The sequence below is a fragment of the Natrix helvetica genome (genome assembly GCF_964273705.1).
Source record: "Natrix helvetica genome assembly, chromosome: 5".
In the NCBI taxonomy this organism is placed as follows: Eukaryota; Metazoa; Chordata; class Lepidosauria; order Squamata; family Natricidae; genus Natrix; species Natrix helvetica.
This window is the reverse complement of record NC_138551.1, coordinates 128,767,504-128,787,738: the sequence shown is the minus strand read 5'-3', so window position 1 is coordinate 128,787,738 and position 20,235 is coordinate 128,767,504. Positions and strand designations below refer to the sequence as shown.

Below are 20,235 nucleotides of genomic sequence, written 5' to 3'. Positions count from 1 at the left end.
AATGCTGTCGCTTTAAATTGGAACTGAGCATGCCTGGCTGTGGAATTCTGGGAGTTGAAGTCCACAAGTCTAAAAATATTTGAAACCCAGCACTGTGTCAGTGCCTCACCAGTCATAAACCTCACCGCACGTCACTGACAGAGAGTGACCCTTGAGATGTATAGAGATTAAAACCAAAGGATTATAAATGTCAGCCTTAAGTAAATATGTTTGAAATGTGAGGCTTATTCGCAGTTTCTGAGCTTGTTCCTGGCTTCTTGCCGAATCTGCTACTCAGACCAGAGATATAAAATAACAGTCTAAAAAGGAAGAAGCTTAACCAGGATTAGCCAAAGAACCTAGAATTCATCAGCAAAATTGTCTTTGGCTTATTCAGCCACGTGTGTGTGAAGCCAAATCTTGGTGCAGATCCTTCACTTCTGACACAACGAAAGAATTCAGACCGATATTTTTCAAACTTGGCGACTTTAGGATGAGAGGACTTCAATTCCCAGAATTCCCTGGCCAACATGGCAACCAGTGAATCCTGGGAGATGAAGCCCATGCATTTCTGGGTGGAGAATTCTGGGTGTTGAAGTCCATACATCTTAATGTTACCAAGTTTGAAAAATATTGGTGTCTATCAACAACTTTCAAGATCTTATCTCCATTTTGGAAAAGAACTTGAAGAGTTCATCAGTCGTTGGCCGGTTTTGCAAAATGTACAAACCATGATTTTTTTCTAACAGTGAGAAGCCAAACATGCCACAATTCATTGGACTTACTTGTAACCCTAAGACCCTGATTGTCTTTCGGGAGCCACCCTGGTTGGTTCTGAGGCTGCCCTAAGCCAACCCTGAGCAAAGCCTGGGAGGCCCTGTGAATTCAGCCCATTCCTGGCCCTTCAGACTCGGGCAGAGGCACAAAACCTTCCCAGATTCCGAGTGATGCCCAAAACCTCCCTGGACCAGGAATGACACGCAGGACCTGTTCCAGGTGTTAAGCCTCCAAGTAACATGCCCCAAAAAATAAAATCCAAGGCATCCATCTTCCTTTACAGATCTATTTATTAGGCACACATTGAATTGGCATGGACTTGGTCCCCCTTTATCTGCACAACCCCCCCTGGCGACAGTTGGAAAGTGGCGAGCCTGAAGTACTATTAAATTCATTAACATCCTAAATCCTGAATCAACAAATCACACATGGGCCAACCGTGTGCTGCAACTGCCAAAAAAGCCCACACAGTCCTAGGCTGCATTAACAGAGCTCAAGGTCACAAGAGGTGTTAATGCCGCTCTATAAGGCCTTGGTAGGAACCCACTTGGAATCCTGCATCCAGTTTTGGTCGCCACAAAGAAAAAAAGATGTTGAGACTCCAGAAAGAGGGCAGAGAAGAGCAACAAAGAGGATTAGGGGGATGGAGACATACTAAGAACAGTTGCAGGAATTGGGTCTCTCTAGTCTAGTGAAAAGAAGGACTAAGGGGGGATCTGACAAACAGTCTTCCAATATTTGAGGGGCTGCCCCAAAGAAGATGGGGTTCACCTATTCTCCAAAGCACCAGAAGACAGGAAAAAGAAGCAAAAGGTAGAAACTAATCAAGGAGAGAAGCAACCTAGAACTAAGGAAGAATTTCCTGACAGTTAGAAGAATTAAGCAGTGAAATGACACCAGAGGTTGTTGATGCCCCAACACTGGAGGTCTTTAAGAAGAGATTGGAGAGCCACTATTCTGAAATGGTGGAGGGTTCTCTGCTTGAGCAGGAGGTTAGACTAGACGACCTCCAAGGTCCCTTCCAAGGCTATTGTTCTGCTATTCAGTTATTCTGTTTTGCTCATATAACTGACTTTCTGTGTAAAGGGGGCAGGATGTTTTGTCCTATCTAGGTAAACTTTCCTTTCTACTTTCCTTTGATGAGTTAAACTACAACAAATTGTAACTTTTGACTTCTCTTCCCTGACCCCCATTAGCTCCTCTCGGCTTCTCTGGCTGGTCCCTTCTGTGCAGGGGTGGGATTGAAAAATTTCAGCATCCAGTTGGCTGCCCAGTTGCTGGATGGGCGTGGCCATGGGGACGTGGCCTACTCAGTCTCCTGCACCATGGCCAGAGGGGGTGTGTTTTCACCCTCCCTAAGCTCCGGAGGTTTTCCTCGGGCCTCCAGGAAGTGAAAACGGCCTCCCCGGGGCCCCAGAGGCCCTCCGGAGGCCGGAAATGGGCCTGTTTCTGGACTTCCGGTAGGCCCACTTTTCACCCTCCCAGAGCCTCCACGAGTGCCCTACAGTTACCTCGCATTCAAAACAGGCCGTGTGGAGACTCCTGGAAGGGGTGGGAGGGGTCAGCCAGTCCTTGCAACTACTGGTTCCGTGAACCAGATTAAAATTAACATTAGGTTCCCCTGAACCTGTCTGAACCGGCTGAATCCCACCCCTGCTTCTATGTCCCCCCACCCATTAGCTCCGCTCAGTTTCTCCTAGCTGGTCCCCTGCCTTCCCTGATCCCATTAGCTCCCCTTGGTTTCTTCTGACACAAACGAAGGGACACCAAAGAACAGAATAACAGAGTTGGAAGGGACCTTGGAGGTCTCCTAGTCCAACCTCCTGCTCAGGCAGGAAACCACCTACCATTTCAGACATATAGTTGTCCAATCTCTTCTTAAAAACCTCCAGTAATGGAGCCCCCACAACTTCTGGTGGCAGGTAGTTCCACTGAGTAATTGTTCTTCCTGTTGGGAAATTTCTCCTTAGTTCTAGGTTGTTTTTCTCCTTGTTTACTTTCCATCTGTTGCTTCTTGTCCTGCCTTTAGGTGTTGTGGATAATAGGTAACCCCTCCTTTTGTTCGTGGCAGTCCCTCAGATATTGGAAGACGGCTGTCATGTCACCCCCAGTCCTTCTTTTGACTACAAGTCACTCAAAGTCAAAATTCACTCCAAGCATCTCTATGCCACTAGGAGCTCCGTTTTAGACGCGGCCTTGTAAGCCAATATATTGTTCCCCACTTTCTACCAACTAGGAAGACACATTAACTAGGAAGTATATATGATATGACACATCTTGCAATACGTTTAATGGGAGCTGTTTTGTATCCAATTTTCCACTTAACTCTTGTGGCATTCCACAATCAATCCTCAGAGTTTTAACTGGAGGGAAGCTGTGCACACAACCAGGCCTAATTAAGTCAAAGAACAAGCAGTTGCATTCACACAGCAACCAAACGTGGTTAGTTTTAACCTGGGCTAGTTTTTTTTGTGTGTGGTTGGTTTAGGAGGTTGTGACCTTTGTACTTTTCTTTGACGAGTTAAACTAGAAAAGATTGTAACTTTTGACTTCCAGGTTCCCTCTTTGTAGGACAGAATCTTTTTGAACCAGAACGTTCCCAATAAATCCTCATGAAATGATCTGCTTGTCCCACATAGCTTAATCGTGCTTGCCGGAGCACAAGCCGAGACCCAGATTTGGCCAACAATTTCTCCTCGCTAGTAAGTCCCTTGCCTTCCCTGATCCCCATTAGCTTTGCTACTAGTCTCCTCTCTTCCCCAACTCCCATTAGCTCCGCTCGGTTTCTCTGGTTGGTCCCTTGCCTTCTCTGTCCCCCCATTAGCTCTGCTCATGGCACCGAATGGCTCAATGACTTGTGTCGGTGGGAGGCTGGTTTTCGGGTGGGAGGTCTGTAGAGGGAGGGGGCAGAGCCCCCCACCTGTAACAATGTTGGGGGCACAGCGTTACAGGGCTCCAAACAGTTGATGCAGAGAATATAAATACCCAGGGGATGCAGCCAGGAATCCGATACAAACAGCGGGAAGGGAAGGTAGCAGCAGGAACGAACAACCGCTTGCCAGCCTCCCTACGATGCCTTCCAGGATCCTTTTGGTGTTTCTCTCCTGCTTTCTCACCTTCTCTGCAGGCTGCTACTACTACAGATGCTTCCCACGAGGAAAGTGGTCCGGGCGCCAGGCAGAAATCCGACTGGTAAGTCAGAGAATCCCAGGTTATTTGCATTTGCCCCTCCAGTCTTCTTCCTTAAGGAAGAATTCCACAGCCTTCTCTTCCTTTTCCGTCTCTGTATGTCACCAAATATTTAACTCCCAGCAGAGTGGTAGCTCTGTCCATGAGCCACCCCTCTGGCCTGAAAGGCAATCCCTCCCCCCAATGGAAAGGCGATAGAGGAATAATAGAGTCGAAAGGGACCTCAGAGGTCTTCTAGTCCAACCCATCCAGGAAGCGGCTGCTTCAGTTCTGCAACTGACTTTCTTGGAGAAAGAGCTGAGCTGAAGAAGCTTCTTGGTTGAGAATAACAGAGTTGGGAGGGACAAGCAGGAGGCACAGAGTCTCATAGGGCTGGAAGGGTTAGGGTTAGGGTTGACCAAGATTGAACCTGGTTAAGACTGAGAGGCCACAAGGAAATCCCAGGGCCATCAAGTAGCATGGGAAAAGTTTTTTTTTTTAAAAATCCTAGAAGGAAACGGCATGGTTTCCCCATTGTTGCCAAGACAACAAGAGATAATCCCTGGGAACTGAGTTCGATTCAAAAAAGATTTAAAGGTTGGGTAGGAGACCACCGGTCCCGATGATTGGTCCAAAGTCACCCAGTGGGTTTCATAGCTGAGGCAGGATTTGAACTCACCATCTCTTGCTTTCCAGCTTGGTGCCTTAACCCCTACTAGACCAAACCTTCAAAGGGTGCATTGTTCTCCCAATCGCCTGCAATGTTTCATTTTACTACCTTTACTTACTCTGCAGTGTGCCTCGATAGCAGACTTACTCCTGGGTGTAAGTGTGCCTAGCATTTGACGGTCACCCGGCTTTCGAAAGAGTCTTGAAAAATTGTACAGGAGATGGGTCTCCTGAGGTGACCCATTTAGGGAACCTCCAAGTCCAGCAGCAGTCTACCTTAATGTTTTGGGATCTAGCAGTTGGAAGGAGCTATGGCAGCTTAGCATCAACCCATGCTTCCAGATAGGTGAGGCCGGTCTATCAGGGCAAAGATGGGAGGGAGCATCCTGCTTCTGCTTTCGCCTTTCAGCCCCAGGAGCCTTCACAGGCAGTCACTTTCACGAGAAACTATTTTTGGGTTGAATTTATATTTACCAACAAAGAATTAAAGGGAAACTAGGATTGATCCATTTCAAGCTATTTAGCTCTCGTCAGCTAGCCATATTCGAACCTGCACTACTTACATATTGCATAGATGTATTAACCTCTAAGCCACAGGCTCTCCTCGCTTTGTCAGCTAAACCAGGGGAGAGAAGAAGTGCTTTTTTTGGAGATACCTCCATATGTTAACTGTCTTGTTTTCATTTCTCTTTTAGTGTATGGCCTGCGGCCCTGAGAACAGAGGGACCTGCTTCGGGCCCAACATTTGTTGTGTAAAAGGAATGGGCTGTTTTACTGGGACTTGGATGAGTCAGCATTGCCCGGAGGAGAACGATAACCCTTCTCCCTGTGAGGGTAGTAGAACGCCCTGCAGTGGGAATGGGCGATGCGGAAGCCCTGGCATTTGCTGCAATTGGGGTATTTATAGGAGGGGGGAATCAGAGGTGGGGAAGGGGAAATGAAGAGAAAAAGAAATATCAGACACAATGTAAAAAATCTAATTGCACTCATCCTCAGCCAAATGTTATGTTGGGTGGTGCTGAACCCCTAAAGCATTCTGTTCTCTAAACAGATGCCCTCCAGATGTGTTGGACTTCAACTCCCAGAATTCCTGATAGCCCTGGGAGTTAAAGTTTGAGGCATCTGAAAAGATTTCAGCAACTTAAAAACCATCCTCTTCTATAAAGGTAGCCCTTGTTTATCAATGGTCTCAGATGGTGACTGTTCACAAAGATGAGGTGATTAAAAATTCATTTCCCAAGCAAGGCAGGCCTTTAGAATGACAAAAGTCTTCAGAGTGACTCTGATTAAGATCCAGTCAGTTTCAGGCAGCAGCTGCCAGCTGATGGGAGGCTTCTAATCAACTAAGGTGACAAAACTGAGCTTGTTGACTTGCAGTTAGAACTTTTTAAAGATGCACAATCCAGGGAGGAGAGCAGCTCAGAAAAAAAGAGCTTGTTTAAGCAGCTTTCTGTCTTGTGAGGGAGGAAAAAGAAACAGTTGGACATACGGGGCTGTACCAGAGAAAATTATCTAAATGAGGTGGCAACATGCAGTGATCTTTGCAGCCTCCTTCTCTTTCGGTCTCTCCCTCTCTCTCTCCCCCACCTCTCTCTCTGTATACATTCAATATATTTTGTTTAATCACTGGGTTGTTGCAACCAACGGCAGTCACTAAATGAGGACTACCTGTATCAGCATTTTTTCTACTGCATGATCAGGTTTCTCAGCTCCCCATAATCATATAAAAGTCCATTAAAAAAAAAACTTCCTGTGATAGAAACGGGAGGTGTTTTCTTTGGCCAGGAATTAAAAACAGCCTTACCAACTTCAGTCTTCCTCAGCCTTGAACACTTAAAGATTTGTGGCTTGGGAATTCTGGGAATTGAAGTCCACACATCTTAAAGTGGTCAAGGCTGAGGAACACTGACCGATTCCTAAACCTTTAATTTGCAGAAATCCAGAGGGGAATATTTTCCAATCAATCAGAATAGAGCTGGGAGGGACCTTGGAGGTCTTCTAGTCCAACCCCCTGCTCAAGCAGGAGACCTTATATCATTCCAGACAAATGGTTGTCCAATCTCTTCTTTAAAACCTCCAGTGATGGAGCAGCCACAATTTCTAGGGGCAAATTGTTCCACTGGTTAATTGTCCCCACCGTTAGGAAATTTCTCCTTAATTCCTGGTTGCTTCTCTCCTTGATTTGTTTCCATCCATTGTTTCTTGTCCTGCCCCCTGGTGCTTGGAAAATAGATTGGCCCCCTCCCCTTTGTGGCAACTCCATGGGTTGTGGACCATCCTAACCCCACCAGAATGAGTTGCTGCTAAAATCCCACAAACAAGAGCTAGGAAAAGCTTTGGCCGTCTTCCCTACCTGTCTGGGACTGACTCAATGGGTTCTTCTCCTTCCCATCCCTTTATAGACGCTTGCTTCCGCGATCCTTCCTGCATAGAGTAGAATGGCGAGAGAGGACGGACGTCTCTGGAAAGGAATTTGACCGGGATGGATGATCTCCTTCTCCAACTGGTGGACCTGCCTAACAAGCAGCAACAAGGAAAACCACAATGTCATTAAGGTGTCGGAGAGATGGTGTTTCGTGGGCATCATGGGCTTAGAACCGAAGTAGCCCTGAGTGATCCAAAGCTTATAACCATTTAAGAATAAAGTGTAAATACTCTACCCAAAACCAGTTCTGAATTAATAAAAGTCTTCTTGCATCGTGTGAGAAATTTGTTTAAGCGTCATTCATTAAGAGAAGCCTCTGGGGATGTGAAGCATTATCACAAAACCCTTGAAGGCCACCAAATTCCTAACCTTTCTCTAAAGTAGGGAAAGGAACGTCTTTTGTAGATATACAGGTAGTCCTCAATTTACAACCGGTCACTAAGTGACCATTCAAATTTACGACAGATCATCCACTACTTACGACTCTGTTCCAAAGTTCTGACATGACCACATTTTGGGTGTTCGGCACTTGAACTGTATTCCTGTAGTCATGTGACCACAATTTACGAGATTAAGACCTTGAAGGTCTTCTTGTCCATCCCCCTGCTCAAACTTTTTAAAAGCCTCCAGTAATAGAACACCCTGGTGGCAAGCTGTTCCACTGATTAATTGTTCTCACTGTCAGGGAATTTCTCCTTACTTCTAAGTTGCTTCTCTCCTTGATTAGTTTCCATCTGTTGCTTCTTGTTCTACCTTCAGGTGCTTTGGAGAATAGCTTGACTCCCTCCTTTCTATGGCAGCCCCTTGAATATTGGAACACTGCTATCATGTCTCCCCTAGTCCTTCTTTTCTCTAGAGTGGCCGTAGCCAATTCCTGCAACCGTTCTTCGTATGTTTTAGCCTCCAGGCCTTTAATTCTCTTAGTTGCTCTTCTCTGCACTTTTTCCAAAGTCCCAACATCCTTTTTATAGTGTGGTGACCAAAACTGGATGCAGGATTCCAGGTGTGGCCTTACTAAGGCTTTACAAAGATGGTGGGGGGGGGCATATTAGTCTTGTTCCAGCACTAAATAATCCTCTTGGCGGCCCTGGGGCCAGAACAAGAGTCAGCACCAATGAGAATTCTCCCTTATTGAGCGTCATCGGTCTCCAAGCAGAGTACTTTGGGGCTTCATCCGAAGGAGGAGAACCAGTTCTGAGGAGAGAGAGAGGCGGGGAAAGTGGGAGGGGGGATCTTGACCTGAAGAACCAACTGGGGCTTCTTCTCTGCTTGGAACGCTCTACTGCACTGGGTGAAGTCAAGCGAGATTCTGCCCGGAGACCGATGACGCTGCAGAAGGGAGATTTCCCATTGTTCCTCCTTCTTTCCGGACCCTCCCAATCCCAAAGTTGGAGGAAGCCCCATTCTGGGCTCTGCAGAGTTTCTGTGATCCCTTCGCTTGGCGGAGAGAGAATTAACCAGTGTGGATTTCCATTGCCTGAGCCAAAGTGATCCATAGGATCTTCAGACAGGTCGTTTTCTGGGGGGAGGGGGGACCCGGGGGGGGGGGAGGAGAGGCCAGGCCGAGGCAATTCAGCCGGTTCTCAGAACTGGGCATCAAATTAACAACCGGGGAGAATGGGCTGAATCCCAGCAGAGGAAGCAATCCCAGTCTACTTTCCCCCCAATTAACCCCCTTCCCTAGCAGTTATGAGTCAGTCCAAAGTCAAGAGGGAGACTCAAAGAACTCTTGAACTCAGACTTCTCAATACTACCAAACCTCAATCGAAACCATTTTTCTTTAAAATAAAATAAAATAAAATCAGACAGACGAAGGGGCTTTTACGACAATTTGCACACCCAATAATCTTTTTTGCAGCAACCCTCCTGTAGCAGTCAGATAGACCTCACTGATGCTCTGGAAAACTAACTGTGTTAAACCTGAGAAAAACTCTCTCGAGCAGAGCTTCTCCAACTCTGGATCCTCCTTGCTAGAGAGAAATGAAGCCATTTAAAAGGGGTGCAAATTGAGTCTGCTTTGCCCTCCGAAACACTCAGCAGAGGTGAGACTCAACTGCATTTCTTTCTTAGCAACTAAGCAGGGATCCCACGAATTCATTGCTCATCTGAACATTTCTTCCCCTTCTGGATTTCAGGTTTTGCATGTCGGAGAATTCACCTGGTATTGGACTGGAAATGAAAACGTGGAAATTGGTTGTTCATCGTGAGACACGGCTCCCTGTCTTGGGGAGGGGCATGGTTGGGGGGGATATTCATTCTCTCTCTCTCCCTCTCTCCCCCTTCCCCTCTATCTCTCCCTCCCTCTCTCCTTCCCCCTCTTTCACTCACTCCCACACCCTCCCCCCTCTCTCTGTCTTTCTCCCCCCCTCTCTCCCACCCTCCCTCCTCCCTCTTTCCCTCTCACTCACACTCTCTCACTCACTCCCCCGTTCTCTACCTGCCCCTGTCTCTCTCCCTCCCCCTCTCTTTCTGCCTCCTCCCTCCTCCCCTCCCCCTCTGTCTGTCTGTCTGTCTCCCTCCCTTCCTCTCTATCTCTCTGCCAAGAAAACAACTGGCAGAAAACTGCCATAGTAAGTCTCACTGGAGTGTGTGGCTTCATAGAGCTTCAGTAGTAAGGGGCAGTCTACCTTAGAAGATCTAGGCCTCTTGGCAAAATGTGATCTTTTGGCTTGGATCCCCCCACTGGAACTTGTCTAAAAGAGAGTCCTGTGATTTGGGGCTCAGCTTCATCAGAAATGATGTCTGCATATAAAAACCCAGGCAGAGAATTTCTCTCCTTTTTCTGCCCTTAAAAATCATCAAACAAGACTTTGGCATGCAGAAAAAGATGCCTGAACCTAAGCAGCAAAAACACAGGGAGCTGACAGAGGGATGTTGCGACAACCACAGCAACAAAAAACCAAACAAACCCCAGCATCTCAACACAAAGGTAATCGAACTGGAAGCTGACCAAGAGCTGCATCAGTCAGTCTTGCTCAGTCATCTAGCTTAGTGGAGCTTCCATATGATGAGGCAGTCTACAACAAAAGAGCCAAAAGATGAGAAACAGGCAGCTTTGGTGATCTGTTGGTAGCTTCCCAGGGGCCTTGGGCTGGCGTTGGTGTGTGTGGAAAAGGTGGAGAAGGTGAGCTTTGATCATCTCCTTGGGATTCTGCTGGCTTGATGACGTCATCCTTCCAGCTCAACTGTCCGCTAACTGTCAATCATCTGAGTGAAGATGGCTTTCAGGAGGTAAGTAATCTTCAGAAGGACTCCTGGGCTCTTCCCAATTTTGTAGCCAACTTCTCAGAGGGTGGGAAATTTCACGGGTGGGAACAGCCATTTCTTGTCTTCTTAGGAAAGAGAAACTGTTCGCAATTTTTTTTCAGGGCAGTTTTCTCTTTAATTCCTAATTGGCACTAAGAGCCTGGTTTGATTACTTTCCATATGATTAGGATCACATAGCATCTTTATTTATTTAATTAGTTTTCTGCGTGCTTGTTTGTTTGTTTGTTTGTTTGTTTGTTTGTTTGTCAAACATGCGCAAGATAACAAGTATAGGTATGAAGATAAACATGGGAAGAAAGGAAATAAATACAGATAAATGGAGACAGTAAGACAGGGACGGTAGGTGTGCTGGTGTGCTTATGCACACCCCCTTTACAGACCTTTTAAGAATGGGGAGAGGTCCACAATAGACCTCCGAATTAAGAAAAACCTTTTAAAATTAGATCAACTCAACACATCTAGTCATGTAAACCAAACCCAGGTTAAAAGTGAGGAACTCAAGCCAAGAGTATTATTTTCCCACTCTGGTTTCTTGAGTCAGGGAGATTCTGGAAAACAGGCTTCAGTTGTTCCTTTTCCTTACATCCCTTTTTCTCTCTTCTAGGGCTTTTTCAGCTGCTTTTCCTGTTTCGGAGGGAGAAGGGAGAAGGCGAGGGGCCCAGCAGCTGATGCTCCCACTTCTCCAGACTATCGACTGGAGGACGGCATCAAGGCTACCGAGAGGACATCTGTGGCTGTGGATGTGGAGCTGCAGAAAAAAGAGTGATGTGATGAGTTGATGTTTTGGATTGGGCTGGAACATTGAGAGGAAAAGGGGAGGATTTCCTTTAGGCAGGGACACCTAGATGCAGGGATATGCAGAACACACACCTGCATCTTTGCAGATTCCAGGTGGCAGAGAGGGAGGGGTCAGAGGCCAGGCTGTTCCTGACCCACTAAGCATCCCTCCTTCTGCAGCTTCTGCCTCTATGTTGACTCCCCACAATCGGCTCTTCTCCTTCCAATTGGCTCTTCTCCATCCTTCCAATTGGCTCTTCTCCTTCCAATTGGCTCTTCTCCTTCCAATTGGCTCTTCTCCATCCTTCCAATTGGCTCTTCTCCATCCTTCCAATTGACTTCTCCTTCCAATTGGCTCTTCAGGGAACCTTGAAGATGGTTCGGTGACACTTATTCACATCTTGGTAAGAGCGGGAAGGGAGAATATAGAGAGCAAGGTTTGCCTGGGGCCTCAGTGGGAAGATGCCTCATGGCCAGGAGACTCCACCAGCTCTGTCAACCAGAGAAATCTTTCATCTGGGGGAGAGCTAAAACTCTGTTGAACACCTGCCTCTCCTTCTCCAGATTTCCCCAGAAATGACACCATACAAAAGAAGAAGCTCCTCTTCACCAAAAGGGAGATCAAAAGTTAAGAGAACGTACCCCATCAGGCTGCCTGTCGTAAAAGGGACCGACAGAGGAGCCAGAAACTATGGGAAGAGGTCCAGGAGAGGATGAAGAAGACAGACCAACCAGTAGGTACCCCTTGGAATTAGAGGGCCCCATAGCTAAGCTTTTCTCCCGGGTGTGAATCCCAGTCTCAATGGGGTGCAAAATATTCCCTGGGATGGAGAGAGACTCAGAAGGGTTTCCCCCTCCCTTTCTGAAAGGGAGAACACGGGGGACCCTGGGGGAAAGACACCACACAGCCTCCCAAACTTAGAACCTGACTCTTTTCCGTTGCAGAAGGAACGCAGCATCACCCAAGGCCTCTCTTCCATCGCCATTCTGTTTAGGCAGAAGCAGAGTGGGCAAATGGCAAACAAACAGATCCCATCTCTGAAGCTCTTTCCACCCTTCCTGCATCTCCTGTTCAGGGTTTCTCCCTCTGGGAAGCCAGGTGAAGCTCTCCCTGCAGCTCCCTCCAAGTCCTCACATTCAGATGGTTTCTCCCTTCTGCATCTTTTCCTGGGAGAGAAGAGAAGGACTCAATGTGAAAATCTTTCCTCATTCCATGCATTGTTCTGGTTTCTTCCTGAGGGGATCCTTTGATGGGAAGGGAGGGATCTCCTGAGACTCTTTCCAGCCTTCAATCATTGAAATGGCTTCTCCTCTTGGTTCTTTGGCTGCTTTTCCTCCTTTGGGGTCCTCATTTAGTTGGAGGGGACTCTCCTCCCAGGTCAAATACAGTTCCTTGCAATGACATCAGATTTGGCTCTGAATAATTCTCACCAACTCCTAGACTGAAATAAAGAAAATCCCATTAAAATACAAGGAGCGTCTACCTACTTTGTGTGTCTTCTTTTACCAGTAATAATATATTTCTTCCCTTTCAAATTGTTGAAATTTGGGATGTTTTCATTTTGACAATTTAAGATATCCTTGCTAGGCCACTCCTGCATTAGGCAACAGACCCTAGATGGTTTTTATTTTTCAGTGGATTCCACTTCTATTAGGCTAAGAAAAGGAGAAAGGTCAGGAAAGACTGGATTCAAGAGAAAAAAAAGTAAACTCTATGAAATTATAATCCTTTTTTCCGTCTCATGCAGCAGGGGAATGGCAGAGGCAGATAATCAATAATCTAGGATAGACCCTTCCGGATATTATAAAACAAAGAAGCTTGCTGGATTTAGTCCCCCAGGTTGTGTCAAAAGGGCCTGGCATTCACAACACCCAGAAGAAAAGGAATGTTTTCCCTAAATACATGCTAGAAGCTGTTTCTCAATAGAGGACCCCTCTGATTTTGGGGGTGGGCAACAGAGCCGAAGCCCATTGCGGGCAGGGAGGGAGTCCCAGAAGCCCCCAGAGGGTCTCCTCAGAAGACCCAGCTGCCTCTTGCTGGATCCAGTATCAGATTTGGGTGCTGGGTGACCCTGGAGGAGGAGGAGGAGGTTCTCCCATGTCCTCAGGTGACCCCTGGCTTCCCTTCAGCAGGAGCCCCCAAAGAAGCTCGGGGAAAACTGGCCCAATGCAGCCCCTTCTCTGCCCCCTTTGAGTCCCCCATCCCAGCCTGGGAGAAGCTCCATTTGGAGGGTCCTGCATCCTCCCCTCATTTACCCACGGGGGACCCAGCTCAGCCACACCAAAACTGGGGGGGTGGCCCCCTCGCTGTCCCCTCTCTCTGGGCCGGCAGCTCCCTTGGCGGAAGATGAGAGGCTTTCAGGGGGGCCTTTGGGGGATTTCAGAGGGGCTTCTGGTGGTGGTAGGACTTCTGACAGTAGGGCAAGGGTGCCCTTCATTTAGTTAGTCATGAGTAAAGCCCGGCCTTGTTATTATTGTGACAAGAGAGGCAGGTGGCTAGAATAATGGGGAAACGGAGTAAGAAAGGACCTTAGAGGTCATCTGTCCAACTGCCCCCTGTAGGGCCTCCTAGACATGTTGCTCAACCTCAGCCACCTGAAGATGGGTGGACTTCAACTCCCAGAATTCCCTATCCAGCACTCAGGGTCCTCTATGGATACAAGTTTGATACATATGGATATAAGTCTGGCTTAGGCTTCAGCATTTGTTATTAATATAATAGGCCAAGAGAATATAACCTTTTAAGGCTTCCTTAGAATTGCCATGTATTGCCTATTTATGTATATATGATGCTTAGTTTTAATAAAGACCTGGTTGGGCCACGAGGGAGGTCTACCCCTTGTGGAAATGTGCCCTCCAGGTTATCGAGCATTTCACCAGCCTCGGGCCCAGGGAAGGGGCGGTGGGGTAGCAGTGATTATCCGGGAAGACTTAGAGCCGAGAGAGTTCACTGTGCCGCAGACATCCGGGTGTGAGTCCCTCGTCGTGAGATGGGGCCCAGGGAGGCAGTTGGGCCTGCTGATAGTATACCTGGCTCCTCGCTATACTTCAGCGGCCCTGCCCGAACTCCTTGAGCTGATCTCATCGGTGGCGGTTGAGACCCCCAAACTTTTAGTGATGGGGGATTTTAATCTGCCGTCGATGGGAGAAGCGTCTGAGGGGGTTCGGGAGTTCATGGCTTCCATGACAGCCATGGACCTGACCCAGTTAATTCAGGGCCCTACTCATGAGGGAGGCCACACCCTGGACCTTGTTTTTGTCTCTGGCCAATGGACGAGTGATCTGGGAATAGGGGATCTAGACACTATTCCCCTGTCATGGTCGGATCACTCACTTCTCCGGCTGGACTTCCCTGGTGCTACCCCCCGCCGCGAGGAGGCGGAACCGGAAGGTATTAGATGGTTCCGCCCCAAGCGCCTGATGGAACCGGATAGGTTCCAGACGGAACTTGGGCCACCTCCTGTGGACCTGACCCGCCCCCGAGTAGAGGACCTGGTAGTCGCATGGAATAGTGCGGCTACCGGGGCCCTAGACCGGGTGGCGCCTTTGCGGCCTCTCCTGCGGCGAAGAACCACCCTGGCACCTTGGTTTACCGAGGAGCTAAGGGTGATGAAACGCCACAAGAGACGCCTAGAGAGTCGTTGGAGATCCTCCCGTTCCGAATTTGACCGAGCACAGGCACGAGCCTATTTGAAGACGTACCTTGTGGCACTAAGAGCGGCCAAACGTCAATATTGCGCCGCTCTTATTGCGTCTGCAGATAACCGCCCTGCCGCCCTGTTTCGGGTGACCCGTTCCCTCTTGTTTGAGAGACCACGGGAAGCCCCTCTACAGGGCAGAGCAGAGGAGTTTGGGAATTATCTACAGGACAAAGTCGCTCAAATCTGGATGGGATGGACCCCTTTCAGTGGTTCAGTAGAGACGCCCGTTGCGAGTCTTGAGGGACCGCTTTGGGAGGAGTTTGACTCGGTTGCCATCGAGGATTTGGACAGGTTGCGTGGACGTCTGCGACCCACCACATGTTTATTGGACCCGTGTCCCTCCTGGCTTGTACTGGCATCCTGGGAGGTTACGCGCGACTGGCTCCTGGGCCTGGTGAACGCCTCGTTGGGTGAGGGGTCTCTACCGGCCGCCTTGAAAGAGGCGGTGGTGAGGCCCCTGCTCAAGAAGCCTTCCCTGGACCCAACGGACCTAGTCAATTATCGTCCAGTCTCCAACCTTCCTTTTTTAGCGAAGGTTGTAGAGAGTGTGGTAGCACAGCAGTTCCCACGTCACCTGGAGGAAAATGATTATCTAGACCCGCGCCAGTCCGGCTTCCGACCCGGGCACAGCACGGAGACGGCCTTGGTCGCATTGGTCGATGATCTCTGGAGGGCCAGAGATAGGGGTTGTTCCTCTATCCTGGTCCTATTAGATCTCTCGGCGGCGTTCGATACCATCGACCATGGTATCCTGTTGCACCGGCTAGAGGGGCTGGGAGTCAGAGGCACCGTTTTACGGTGGTTTGGCTCCTACCTCTCTGGTCGGACGCAACGTGTGTTGACAGGGGAGCAGAGTTCGACCCGGAGGCCTCTCACATGTGGAGTGCCACAGGGATCGGTGCTCTCGCCCCTCCTGTTCAACACATATATGAAACCGCTGGGCGAGATCATCCGTGGTTTTGGAGTGGGATATCATCTGTATGCTGATGATACTCAGCTATACATTTCCACTCCGAACCACCCCAATGAGGCCGTCGAAATGATGTCCCGGTGTCTGGAGGCCGTACGGGTCTGGATGGATGGCAACCGACTAAAACTCAACCCTTCCAAGACGGAGTGGCTGTGGCTTCCGGCCTCCCGGTTCAACCAGGTGCTTCCATCTCTGGCCATCGGGGGCGTCCAACTAGCCCCCATGGAACAGGTGCGCAATTTGGGCGTCCTCCTGGATACCCGGCTGTCCATGGATAACCATGTAACAGCCGTGGCAAGGGGGGCGTTCCATCAGGTTCGCCTGATGCGCCAATTGCGCCCCTTATTGGACCGGGATGCCCTACGCACAGTCACCCATGCGCTAGTGACGTCTCGCCTGGATTACTGCAATGCTCTCTACATGGGGCTTCCCTTGAGATGCACTCGGAGACTACAGTTGGTCCAGAACGCGGCCGCGCGGGTGATTATGGGGAGGACCAGATACTCCCCTGTAACACCTCTCCTGCGCGAGCTGCACTGGCTGCCTGTGGTCTACCGAGTGCGTTTCAAGGTTTTGATTATGATCTTTAAAGCGCTCCATGGCACAGGGCCTAGTTATATGCAGGATCGCATCCTGCCCCACACATCCCTACGACCAATTCGCTCACACAGAGAGGGACTTCTCCGGGTGCCGTCCGCCAAACAGTGTCGGGGGGCGACACCCAGGAGCAGAGCCTTCTCTGTGATGGGCCCAGCCCTATGGAATGACCTCCCCCGTGACATCAGGATTACTTCCGATCTCCGCTCCTTCCGTGTACAGCTGAAGACCCACCTCTTTCAATTATCCGGCCTGGCTCAATCGCAATCGTAATTTTCCCATTCCTCCAAACTGTTTTTAAATTGCTCTTAAATATTAATTTTATTGGGTTTTTACAATTGGGGTATTTTATAGCAGATTTTTAACTGTCTATTGATGTAATTTGTTTCCTCCTCCGTGTATATGTATGTGTGTTGTATATGTATGTACGTTTAGTGTTGTTATATATTTTATGTTATATGCTCCATTGTACGCCGCCCCGAGTCCTACTTGGAAAGGGAGCGGCTAATAAATCCAAATTTATTATTATTATTATTAATATTTGGTGTGTAACAGAGCTATCTATTAGCCACATTTAGGTTTCGTTTCTTTACTAGTGTTTAGTTTCATTTCTAGGATAAGTTTCCTTTTCCTCGAAGCATTAAGCTTTTGTTACGTATGTAATGAGTCATGCTTTTCTGTGATTCCTATATGCTACTCCTTTATGCGTGTAATTCCCCCCGCCCTAATGAAACTGCTTAATAAAAAGAGTTTGCTTTGATCTGTTCGGGGGATACACAACATCACCCCGGGCATTTCCTTGCTCTCTCACTCCGAGAATCTTTTGTGTGGTGTCTTTTATTGGCTAATCCACCCTTGCGAGGGGCTCTTTAAATTCGCTCCTGCGGGAGTTATCGACAAGGAAAGTCTAAGAACCTCGGACAACGAGTGTGTTGCAGGCTCGCTGCGACAGTCCTCAATCCTCTTTCCATGCTTTAGCTGTCCCTCACACTGCCTGTAGGGAGCAGTCTACAGTCCTGCATTTCAGTCCCAGCAGCTCCCCACAGGCAGCGAGCAGGACAGCTAAAGCGGAGAAAGACCCCACAGCGCCCTCCATTTTGTGGCTTCTTTTTTCTGAGGCGATTCTTTTTCCCTCCATTTTGAGGGAAAGAAAAGCTGTGGGGAGATTTACTCTCCTCTCCAGCCAGGATTCAGGGAGGGTCCCCCAAAGGGAGGGAGGGGAGTTGGGGGGCAGAGGGGGTAGGAGGACTAGGGCAGGTGGCTAATGGAAAAAAATACATGACGCTAGCATGAATACTGTTCGTCTTTTCTGCACTTTCCACTTAAAGTGAAAAGCTGGGATAGCTGCTCTGCTTGGGGGCACCCCGAGATCATCCAACCCTGATTAAACGAGCATAAATGAAGAAGGGGAAGAAAAACGACTCTGTGTAATGCTTCAGGACATACAAATCCCAAGTAGAAGGTCAATATAGTTAAAGGCCTCATCCTTTTTCCCCCTGCTGTTAGGGGGGAATAATATTAGGACCTTCTATCCATCCCATCCCTACTTATCCCGACTGAACCCTCTTTAACCCGTTCTTTATCTCAGGGAATAAAAATGCTGGAATAAGGCCTGATTTCCACACTGAAAATCAATGTCTTAATCCGTCCTTAGATGTTCCCATTAAATATTTGTTAAAACATCTTCCATTCCCTTTTCTCTTTCAGAAATGGATCCTAATGAGCTGTTGTGGCCATCCAGGGAAAGACCCCAGAACGTCCTTGGGGACCCCTGGAAGGCGAACTTTGTTTGTCCTTTGGGGTCTGTGTCTTCGTTGGCCTCTGCATTTTTTATCACCATTGCAAGTAAGTTGCTCCTGTTAAAGGGAGTATCATCATCACAACCTGGGGAGCCCTGGGGCACTGAAAGCCCCCCAAAATGTTGGTGGAATTAACAGGAGAAAGGATAGAATCCCCCAGGGCTGGAAGGGACCTTGGAGGTCTTCTAGTCCAACCCCCAATCTTTTCTTGAAAATCTGGAGCCCCCATTAAGAATAAGCTTCATTATCATTGTTAAGAAACCAATGTACCAGTCAGTTATATTTCATTCTTTTCCTCTTCTTCAACCCCAGAAAAAAAGTCCTTGCAAGTGTCACCAGAACAACGAAATGAAGATGTGAAGGCTGATAGCATCACGGTGCAAGTGTACATACCTGAACCCATCTACCCCAACATCATCTCAATTGATGAACGAAGGATGTCAGATGTTCCTCCTTGGTCTATAATGCGAAGGTTAGTAAGTGTTTGAATTAATTTGGTTGTCATCTTTTATTTTTCCATTTTAAAGATATTTTATTATTATTGTTGTTATTGTTATTTAATTGTTAGACGGCCTACAAAGTTAGCCATAGCCCCATGGGAGTCTGACAGCAGCCAATAAAATACATTTCCTGCACAGAAACAGGAAGCTCAAGGACAAGCCTCCAGAGAGGATATAAATACCCCTCTCCCTCTCTCCTCCATGTGGTCGGCTGCCCAGGACTTCAAACCCATTTGACCCTGTTCATCAGTAAACCATCTTTCCAAACAGCCTCCATGTTTCCAGTGTCTTTCTCCCCACTTGGAACTGAACCCAGTTGGACATTTCTTCCAACAGTGTGCTGCACTTTCTTCTTGGAAAGATGTGCTTTCAATAGCCCCGAGGTCTCTCTTTTTCTGTCACATTTCTTACCTCCATCAAAGTTTTCCTTGTGGGAGTCATTTATGGCCTGATAACTAGATTAAATCCAAGCTAAACTGAATTAGTTAATATTCCAAAAGGGAACTTTTTAATTAATTCAAATGTAAGGCTAAGGATAATAAACAAAATACCAGGTATTTTTAAACAGCTTTAATTTTAAATAAGACTGATAATTCAAGTAAAAAACCTAAAAGGGCTAATTTTATTTTGGCCCTGATGTTTCAGATGAGCAGATGGACCAGCCAGAAAGGAGAATCAAGATCTGAGTTGCAGGGTTCGAAAACGAGATGGGGTGAAGGTGGAATTCCTCAGAGGAAAAAATGATATTAAAGAAGAACAGAACGTAAAAGTATTTAGATAGCAATTCTGAATTTTTCTTTCAAGTTCAAATATTTTTACTAGAGCTCTGAGGCCAGATATAAACAAGTTACTGAATAAAAGAAATATTCCATTGTGTCGCGTGTGTCTGTGTGTGTAGAAGAGAAAAGCAATAAGGTAAAAATAACAGCCTCTGGGGCGACCTGAAGTTTTCCATAATTCCCAGTACAGAGCTGGTCCCAATAAGGTAAAGGAGCATGGTCTGCACTTTGTCCATGTTCAGGAGTTATCAGCACACAATAGCACGTGCCAACATGTTGAATCACTATTCACGGACAAAATCTCTTTTGGATTTAGGGAAAACAGAATCTTGTAAATCAAGAGTTATAAGGCAACTGTTCATGTTCTTAAAAGCTGAATTTCAGCTTCAACTTAAGTGGAACTTCATTTTTGGTGTGTTGTGTTCAGAGTGGAGGTTTTTCACTCTCCTTTACATAGCAATGTCTTTTTCCAAACAGGATCCATAGATAAAAGCTTCTGAATCCAGAGTCTTCCTCTCCCATTTTAAGCAGGGCTCCGAGGGAGAAGGGGCTCCCCTCCCACCTGGCCTAATCCCTTTCTGAGCTCCACCTCTCCGTTGCCATCAATGGGATTGTTAGATACTCCCCCCTATCTAGTTGTTGACAAGGACAATCGCAGTCTCCACTCAGGTCCTCTCCTTTCAGGCAGAACAGGGAGACCCTGATTGGCTGAAGAGCTGGGCAGCTTCCCCTTAAAAAGGGGAGCTGCCAGGCCCCTAGTCAGTGGATGCCTGTACTTGACCTAATAAAGAGCTGTTGTCATCACTTGCCTTTTGTGCCTTCATTAC

The 20,235-nt window shown here is 47.7% G+C and overlaps 1 protein-coding gene across 1 annotated transcript; it reads left to right on the top strand.

Moving 5' to 3' along the window:
- The first annotated feature begins 11,526 nt into the window (after positions 1-11,526).
- LOC309392874 (uncharacterized protein) lies at positions 11,527-19,467 on the top strand. Its single transcript, XM_081954415.1, has 4 exons — positions 11,527-11,796; positions 18,038-18,175; positions 18,442-18,601; positions 19,275-19,467. Exons 1-4 carry the CDS (start codon positions 11,754-11,756, stop codon positions 19,276-19,278), a joined length of 345 nt encoding a protein of 114 aa, XP_081810541.1. The 5' UTR covers positions 11,527-11,753; the 3' UTR covers positions 19,279-19,467.
- Positions 19,468-20,235: the final 768 nt, after the last annotated feature.